Source organism: Aplysia californica, unplaced genomic scaffold (genome assembly GCF_000002075.1).
Source record: "Aplysia californica isolate F4 #8 unplaced genomic scaffold, AplCal3.0 scaffold00023, whole genome shotgun sequence".
In the NCBI taxonomy this organism is placed as follows: domain Eukaryota; kingdom Metazoa; phylum Mollusca; class Gastropoda; order Aplysiida; family Aplysiidae; genus Aplysia; species Aplysia californica.
Window position 1 is genome coordinate 1,232,818 of NW_004797293.1, and position 10,000 is coordinate 1,242,817.

At 38.9% G+C, this 10,000-nt stretch overlaps 1 protein-coding gene across 1 annotated transcript in view; it reads left to right on the forward strand.

Annotated features, from left to right (window-relative positions):
* Nucleotides 1-10,000, forward strand: part of LOC101859219 (O-acyltransferase like protein) — a 26,210-nt gene that overhangs the window by 9,906 nt on the left and 6,304 nt on the right. The window contains exons 5-13 of the mRNA XM_035972599.1: nt 126-244; nt 1,268-1,372; nt 1,827-2,000; nt 3,130-3,226; nt 3,911-4,003; nt 5,845-6,001; nt 7,419-7,498; nt 8,758-8,886; nt 9,899-10,000. The exon at nt 9,899-10,000 is cut by the window's right edge and continues 19 nt beyond it. Coding sequence (XP_035828492.1) covers nt 126-244; nt 1,268-1,372; nt 1,827-2,000; nt 3,130-3,226; nt 3,911-4,003; nt 5,845-6,001; nt 7,419-7,498; nt 8,758-8,886; nt 9,899-10,000 — 1,056 coding nt within the window. The remainder of the gene's footprint in view (nt 1-125; nt 245-1,267; nt 1,373-1,826; nt 2,001-3,129; nt 3,227-3,910; nt 4,004-5,844; nt 6,002-7,418; nt 7,499-8,757; nt 8,887-9,898) is intronic.

Consider the following 10,000-nt stretch of genomic DNA (forward strand, 5'->3'; position numbering starts at 1 on the left):
ATTCACACACATACATATAAGGCGATACCAATAAACTCCATATTCCACAAACTAAAGATCGCTTGATTTCACCCTGCAGTTACTCATAATTATGACGAAATAACATGATGCACGTTTTCCTGCAGATTGCTCTACTCATCTTTGCTGGTTATTGTCGTTTTGGCAACGTTTGCGGACTTCACACTGGACCGCCAAGGAGAGGAGAGGAAAAGTGGGGACGATACCAAGGAGGATGGCCTGGCGGGTAACGGTCTGACCTTTGGCACTTAATGTTGTTATTCAAAGACAATGAGACATTACCGTTGTTTTTTTTTTTTTTGGTATCCTGCCAAATTATATCGTCTGGCGCTTTTGTGTTTAGTAATAACAATCAACTGTGCAGCATTTTGGGTTTTGGACTTAACTGTTAGTCTTAAAGTAAACACAGAAGAAATTGTTTTACATATAAATAAATACATGAGTAAATGAGTAAAACAAAATAGGTTTCTTCACTCTTATAGGGTTATTTTGGTAAGTTACTCATTTACGTGTCGCCAAAGCCCCAACACATACAATGTTGTTTATTTTCCCTCGCTCCGATAAAGCCCCAGCCAACACCGCAAAAACCACCGCCACAACCACCATCCCATCAATACCACACCCACAACCGCCACCCATAATTACACCACAATCACTACCACTACTACCACTACCACCACCATCAATACCGACTCTACACCCACCACCATGGCCAACATCACCACCACCACAGTTACCTTAGCCAACACCATGATCACTACCACCCCCACTACTATCACAACATCCAACTCCAGAGACACCACCACCACAATCAAATTCACCTTAGGCAAGAACATCATTACTACAATCTTAACAACTACAACTACAACCTCCACCAACTCCACCACCACCACCACCACTCCCCCACAGCACAGCCAATACTATCAAAATCACCACCACCACCACCACCATCCCCTCCACAACCACCATCAGCACATCCAACATCAGTAACACCATCACAATTACATTCATTTTAGGCAACACCATCATCATCACCTTCCACACCCTCACCACCACCACCATCACCACATCCAACATCACCAACACCACCACAATTAAATTAACCTTTGGCAACACCATCATCACTACTATCCTAACCACCACACCACTAACAACCACCACCAACGCCACCACCACAGCCAATACTACCACCACCACCACAACCACCATAATATACTTTATTGTTTCACGATTGCCCTTTATCGATTAGAGAACGATGGAATAGAGGCAAAGATCAACGACATTAGCGGGTCTACTTCATCCAAGGACGAGTATCTGCCCTTGCTTAAGACGATGCTGAAAACGAAACGAGACAGTAAGATACACGTGTAGTTGTTGTTGTTGTTGTAGTGGTTGTTGTTGTTTTTGTTGTTGTTGTTGTTGTTGTTGTTGTTGCAGTGATTGTTTTTTTATTGTTGTAAATGTTGCTGTTTATATTGTTGTTGTTTTGTTTTTGTCGTTATAGTTGTTGTTTTTGTTGTTTTTGTAGTTGTTCATGTTGCTTTTGTTGTTATTGATGTTGTTTTTGTTCTTGTTATTTTTGTTTTTGTTGCTGTTAGTGGTGGTTTTGTTTCTTTGTTTGCTTTTTTAAAAATTTGATCAAGAAAATGCCAATACACTAACAAACTTTTGCTGCAAGTAATTATCTGATCATGTCACCCCTGTTTTTGTGTGTGTGTTTGTTCATTGGCTGTTTAAAAAAAAAATCTCGTATCTGTCATTTCGCTTACAAACTTTGCTGCAAGTAATTACTCTGATCCTGTCTCCAGGACCGCTGGTGAAAATCCTGTTGTGTTTCTCGGCCAAAACTAACATGAAGGATCTCCTGGATATGTCCAGTCCGAAAGACAAAGATAAACTGGACTGTCTGAACGGAATGCGTGTGTTCACTATGTTTTGGATTGTTTTCGGACATGCCATTTTGCTCAGTATCACAACCAGTCGTGAGTTTATGTATTTGTATGACTTCTCCTTTCGCTTATTTTTGCACTCTCTTATTATGTTTTAATTAGATCTATTTTTAATGTAGGTGTTTTTACGTCCCCATTGACACAATTCAGGTCCTTTAAGTTAAGAGGCGAGCTTCCGAATCTGCCCGTCGGAGCCGATTCGGGCTGAGAGAGATAGATTATGCATTCTAACAGAAAAACCGGGATACGAGATAAACAATATTATTTCCACTCTAGAATCGAACTCGCATGTCCTGCGTGCGGCAGCAAAGTACGTAACTGCTAAATCACAAACGTGGGTTCTTTTTTCATGCGTTATAAGTCGTTGTTAACACAATATAATAAATGAGGCTATAACGTATCGGAATAGCCCACTGAAGCAGCTGAGGGCAATGCAAGAACATGGGTAGAGGATAGGAGAAGTGTAAAGGGGTGGGATGGGGGGCGGGTGATGCTTAGGGTTTATACCCAAAAAAGAAAGTATGCTTTAATTTCGCTTATCATTTCTGTCTGGGATCTACGATCTCGTAGATCTATGTGTTACTTCATTTCAGAAGAAAGACAGATATATTTGGTAAAATATACTGTCGTCGTTAGAACCGAACCTTCGTCTTCTGAGTATACTGCAAAGAGTGCAACCACTCACCATTGACGCCGAGCTGGCTTTCTTTTGAGATACGCCAGAGTTTTGTTTACCGTTGGACATTTCATATGGAGTTCCAGTAAGGACCCCAGCAAGCTGGCTTTATCAAATTATGCGATGTTTCACTTTAAGTGGCATCGGTAGTCTATTGGTTAGGTCACTCAACTCGTTTTGTCCCTTGCAAAGGCACTTCGGACTAATTTTTCTCATTTCCCCCCCAGGTGAAAAAGAGGTACCCAGCCGTAGACAGCGAATGATCTTGTCACTTACGTTGCGTTTTAACCCCTGTAAAAATGGAAGCTTGCACTGTATGCTCTCCAAAAAATGGAGACTGTTTCAGAAAGCTATCTATCTGGTATGCAGGGGTAAGAATATTGACTGTAAGGCACACAGAGTGTGTTTTTGAGCGGGACTTTGCGCGATACTAATGCAATAATTATACTTTTTCTTCTTCTTATTATTATGTTTCACTTTCGACAGAAAACCCGATACAGTTCTTTAGGGATCAGGGGAAGTCATTATGGTTCCAGGTCATGAATGTGGGCACATTATCTTGTGACACTTTTCTGCTGATCGGGTAAGAGCGTGTTCCAGATTTTTTTCTTATTTTATTCTTGCAGAATAATGGAACAGGAGGTATTGTAATCCCTTTGACTAAGAATTGGGACATCAGCGATTTCACATATATTCGCATTTACATTCTTCTGCAATAAAAGCTGGCATCAATCAGTTGTGAACATTTTAAAACGTTTTTAACCCCCACTAGCATTATCCCAATAATCTTGTAGACTAGCAGCTTTAACTGTGCCTATGACCAACGTTAAATAAGATTCACCGATAATATCCTCTGAGGGAATCGAACTCATGTTACTTGCCTAAAGCAGGGAAGATTCTGACCATTACACCATGGATGCTATCGAGTCGAGGGTAAAGATAGATGCATGGAAACGATTCTGATATTCATTTGGCGATAGTACTTAGCGTATCATAATAAGGAAATAAGTGACCTCTTCGTAAGACATTTCACAAATTATTTCTTGAAAACCCCCCAGAATAGATCTGTCTGTCTGTCTGTCTGTCTGTCTGTCTGTCCGAAGTTTAGAATTCTCACGTATCATTTTCCAATCACGATCGACAAGTTTTGACATGCTGTTACGTCTACATTTGATTCACCCCTCCCCCTCCGTAATTCTAAAATGCAAATCCCCACTTATATTGTAAGTCAAATCTTTTTCTAAAAAATTCAACAACTTTGTTTCAGAGGTTTGGTGCTGACTTATGGAAAGTTGAACTCGTGGGCGAAAAAGGGAAGAAAAATCAGCTGGTGGAAATATTATGTCAACAGGTATTTAAGGTAAGTCAAGTCATTGGTTGCGAGCGATGTTATATTTTCTTTAAAAAAGGGATATGCTCGAATACATTTAATTTTTACTGTCTATTTTTAAAAAGTCATCCCGATTCAACTAAAAATAATGGGCAGAAGAGTTTCCGTAAATTGACAGAAAGAAAAGCAACACATTAAGGTTCTCCATTTTTTCCCTTTCTGAATTAATTTTGTCGACAAGTCCTGCCCAATAATAAATAAAATACAGAACTCACAAATAATGCCACAGAAAGTAACAGTCAAGTAAGCAAACAATGGCTAATGAAACACAATGCAAACATTTACAAATGTAGCTGTTACAACTCCCTCTTTGACACAATATAGATTATCTAGGAGGCGGGCTTCGATCTTGCATATACATAACATCATAACAGAAAGGCCGAGATACTCGATAGAGATTCTTCCTACATGTGAATCGAACTAAGGCCCTGAGCTGGGCCGGCGAAACTCTAACCACTGTGCCGAAGACCCCGGTTAGCTCAAAGATATCATTATTGTCGGTGGCCTAATGGTTAGGCTCTCGGACTCGCAACCGTAAGGTCGTGGGTTCGAATCCCGTCAAGGGCCCGACGTTGTGTCCTTGGAAAAGGCACTTTATACGAATTTTCTTCACTTCACCCAGGTGGGAATGGGTACCCGGCTATAGACAGATCTTGTCAGTCTGTTAGTGTTTGAGCGCTTAATCGGCTGCTTGCACTGTTTGCTTCCCAGGAAGCTGAGAATGTTTCGGAGTGTTCTATGGTCTGCTGGGGTAATAATATAGTGTAAAGCGCATAGAGCCTGCTGTTGAGCGGGGATATGCGCTATACAAATGCTATCTATTATTATTATTATTGTTTTTGAAAAGCCTTAGGTTTCTTTTACAAAGAAACACTTTCACGAGCTCATGCGTAATGTATACATAGTAATCTCAGCCTGTCATGTGACAAAAAGGTTAACACGCCTCTTCTTGTTTCTGGCTGTCTGTCATAGGCTTACACATTTGCTATTAATAGTACACGTCAATGGGTTTATTTATTCTTCACAATACATTTAATGAAGCCGAGCCTGCTCTAATGGCAGCTGTATAAGACAATCAAATCATCTGTGCAGATGGGCACTTCACATTTCCTCCCTTATGTTTTTTTTAACATTATAAGGCCACTGTGTAAGACGACCTTCTGTCTAAGACAGACACTTTTCTCCTTGACCATTGATGCCCCTTTGCTGTCTCGTCATTTGACAGATTTGACAACCCGCCATTTTGGAGTAATGAAGGAAGCATAGCTTCTTTATTCATACATATTTTTCAGTTGTATACTTTTCATCTGACACAAAAAAAAGACATGGAACAACATGTCTCTATTTATGCTCTAATTCGCGTTTCTGGTTTGTCTGTGTTAGTTCGAAATGTGCCGCACTATCGCCTTTGGTCTGCTTCTACTGATGGGACAATGTGTCCGCTACGGCCTTAAAGAGTTAAACATACATCTACTAATTACACACCACTACATATTGTGAAACTCAAAAATGTTGACATCAAATTCTCAAATTTAGGTATTGACTGGGTAGAAGTGTATAATTCTGAGGTAGCGCAATGGAATTTGAGTTGCAAGCATTTTTAGCTTCTTCAGCATCCCCTACAACTACTTCATTGCATAAGAACCCCAAAAAGCCGCATTTCTTTCCATACCGGGCATGTCTGTCACCACCATTTTCTCATAAAGTCAATATTTTATTTTTCTTTATCGGCCGCTTTCTCAAAACGCGATTTTTCTCTATACTTTTTAAAAATAACTCCACTATTTACAACGACACTTGCCCCCACACAGGTTGACGCCTCTCATGTTTCTCGTCTACCTATTCGCCGAGCTGACCAATCCGTACTGGTTCACCGGGCCTGTAACCCGACGTCCTGAGGAATACTTCCCCAGGTGCAAAGACACATGGTGGCAATCTCTTCTCTACATCAACAACTTTAACCATGGGGTGAGTTGGAAAACCTGCCTTGATATGAAAAAATAGGTTTTAAAAATGATTTTAAAAATGTTTGCACTAGTACTGGTCCCCTTGGGGTAATTTGCGATGCGTCGTGGTGAATTTGTTAAAATATTGAAATCAAAGAAACTGACCTTTTTTTAGGCGATGGGCAGTTTTCATCAATTTCTCATTTTCATTTTGTCTCAATACCCTTATATATCCATTTAAAACACATTGCTGTGTGGATACCATTAAAAAAACTTCAACAAAAGCCCCCCACCCCCTAAAAAAATATGTACGTTTGTATATTCAAAGGACACTCAAGCTATGAAAGTCACCAAACTTTGGAGGCCCTTTTCCCGCTAATTTTACCTCTGAAACCAGGCGAGCCCCTACTTTCTTCAACAGCAAATATCACAACAGATAGATGAATATTAATGTGAGGTGTGCTGACAAAATGAGTTACTCCTCAGATTTCAGCCTTATACAAATTGATACATCAACTTTAAAGGTGGAGTTTGAACAATTTGTAAGTATGGAATAATAAAACAAACGGTAGATCTGAAGAAAATGGGGTCAATTGAAAATCTGTTATTCTGACCCCAGTGTTGATTTTCGGCCGATATCTCCATTCTTGGATAGCAAGAAGTAACTCATTTTGTCAGAACGCCTCACATATCTTTTTCATCGAGAGATAGACAAAGGAGCAAGCTTTAAGATGCCACTAATAAACCCACACGCCCAAAACGTAAGGTAGAATGCCTGATGCCACCGCGTCGTGACACAAATGCATCCTGCCTGGCTCTGAAAAAAACATGCACAGCTGGATGGAGTCTGCGTACAAGTAGTGCAAACTGTGGTGACGTCTTATTAAGAAACTAAGTGATGTCAACAATCACTTAACTTGCGTCTTTTTACCTGACTAAATTTTCTCGGTGGTGTAGTGGTAAGCATTTCGCAGTCGCACTCACTCAGAGGTGAGTTCGATTCCGGAGTGGGGAGGATATTCTAATCGAGTAACTCCGTTCGTCCGCTGGGACGTTGTATCCCTACCTATTTTCTCTGTTACGAACTGACAGGCAGATCAAGCAGCCCGCCTCTTAAATGATCTAAGCTGTGTTGATGAGTGTGTAGAACATCTACAATTGAAACAAAAACATATCGTCAAATATCTAGAACAATTTTGTCTTAGAAAGTTAAAGAAACAAAATTTTACAATATTACTGCATTGTTACCAAATTATATGTTTTGTAAAAGCGCCTTATTTTATAACAAGGTTCAAAGATGACTGCTGTGTCTTTATGATATCAAACCCCTGCCCACGTCTTTCTCCATTTCGTTTTACCTGACTAAATTTTCTCTGACAGGAAAACTCAAGTCGCTAATTAAATAACGATATCTGTTTTTTTTAAACCATTATCTGCAGTGTTATGAATGGACTTGGTATCTCTCTGTGGACATGCAAATCTTCATCGTTACACCGATATTTCTTCTCGCTTTCGACAGGTAATCCTATGAAAATTGTTTTGGTATAATTTTTAAAAAAGGAATTGCCCAGAAGCAGATTATATTACCGTTTAGTAATGATTCAAAATATGTTTGGATTAGAGGTGAGACTTTAAAATTTGTTTATCTCGCATGCCAAAGGAATAATGCACAAGCACATGCACACATATACACATACACATACACGCAGACAAACATTTACACATACACTCACAAACCATTTACACATAATATATAATATACCTAAGTATACACATAAACAAAATTATTTTCAGTGATGCTGTGGCAATACCTACCTACCTACCTACCTACCTACCTACCTATCTACCATCCTACCTACCTACCTACCGACCTACCTACCTACCTACCTACCTACGTACCTACCTACCTACCTACCTACCCACCCACCTACCTACCTACCTACTTGGGATTTACGCTCTTTTCAACGCTGTAGGGTTAGTCACGAGGCGGGACCTCCAAATGTAACGTTAATCTGTGCAACAATCCAAGCCCCATAAAGAGATTCTACCTGGGGTTGATATTTATAGCAAAAAAAATAAATAAAAAAACAAATATGTTGAAATGTGTGGTTGGACGGTGCTCAGGTGTGATTTTTTTCCTTCTTTCTTATCGAGCATCTGTCGTCTGTATCTCTTCTCCGTCTTTTCTTTAGTATGTTTCTCTTTGGTAACACGTCTAATCTTCGGCACTTATTGACTTATTTGTTTTGCAAGTGTGTAAGACTCCCCCCCAAAAAAACCCCCCCAAAAAACAAAAAAACAAAACAACAAACACCAAAAATAAAACTCCAACAAAAACAACTACTACTAAATGTTGAAGTAGAAATCGATACTACTTCAGCTCAAAGCAAGTACTTGTACGGGATAGAGAGTTATTTCAATGTGGTCTATTATTTTTAGTTTTATTATGATTGATATTATGTTTGTTATAATGATGGTTTATATCATTATTTTTATTGTTGTTATTATTATTAATTAAAATTATTATTATTATTATTATTATTATTGTTATTATTATTACTATTATTAAATAATAGTAATATTATTATTATTATTATTATTATTATTATTATTATTATTATTATTATTATTATTATTATTGCTATTATTATCATCATCATCATCATCATCATCATCATCATCATCATCATCATCATCATTCTCATTCCTATTCTTATTCTTTTTTAAATTCTTTTTTTACTATGATAATTACTAATCTTATTACTATTGATTCCCCAGAAAACCTGTAATTGCCTACGTGCTGTGCGGCCTTGCGAGTGCCTTCTCAATGAGCTGGACGGCGTATACATCGCACGAAAGACACGTGGCGTTGACGCCGATGGATAAAGTGGAGCATTATCCTCCACTGTAAGAACGAAATTATTGTTTGTCTATTTGTCTATTTGTCAGTCTATCTTTAAAAAGATATATATCTGCGCGTTGTTATTCACCCATGAGCAAAAGTAGGATCATTTAGGAGTGGGACTGAAATCTTGCTTGAGGGGTACAACATCCCCAAGGAAAGAAAGACCAAGATACTCAATAAAAATGCAGCGGACTTGGGAATGGAACTTGGGTCTATGACTGTGTGCGACGACGAAGCGCCTCGGCTCTTCACCATGATATGGTGGATAAGTCGGTCTGTTTGGATGAAAACTTGTTTGTGTCTTAACATTCCTAAAGGAAGAGGCCCCTACAATTTCAATATTATGTGGACACGTCTCTAGAACGCATTAATGTCAAAAATTCGTCCGAAAATCCAAATGTATTCAAGGCACCTTACTTCTGATACCAAGAAACAATCCCAGAAAGGTATCTAGTTGAATACTTTTGGAAAGTTTGAAAATGAAGTACAAAAAAAGAAAAGTTATTGTGACATGCACAACCATCTGCTGCGTGCAAGGGTGGCGATAGGAAAGATAAGGAAGCCTTCCGCGCCAAAGGGGTGCGCTGCTTCTCGAAGTAGTGAGAAAACGCTAGATGTGGTCTGATGCAAATAAAGTGTAGGCTAACGATGTACGTTCGTAACTTTGGCGCCAACAACATGAATTACAACAACAGCAACAAAGGACAGCAACACAGCACCAGCTTTGGCAAAAAGGAAAATAGCAAGTAATATTCTTCAACAACAAGACATAAAAAACACACACAACAAAGCGCTATCAACATTAGCAACAATACGTTAGCTATATCAACAGAACCTCCCTACCCCACGCAAAAGCAACGAAAATGTTTTTATAATATATTATTATGTCTCACATGTCTCCATGCTAATAAAAAAAAGTATATTATATTATATTTATTTTTGTATATTCACTCGATTATTGATCTTTTAGACGCGCCTTTTCAACTGTTTAAAACTTTATTAATTTTAACACAGATCTGGTGACGATTTTTTGGAGGTCTACGCAGTGACGTGGTTCCGATTGACGCCCTACATGGTAGGCATGCTTATTGGTTATCTGCTGCACAGGACCAACAT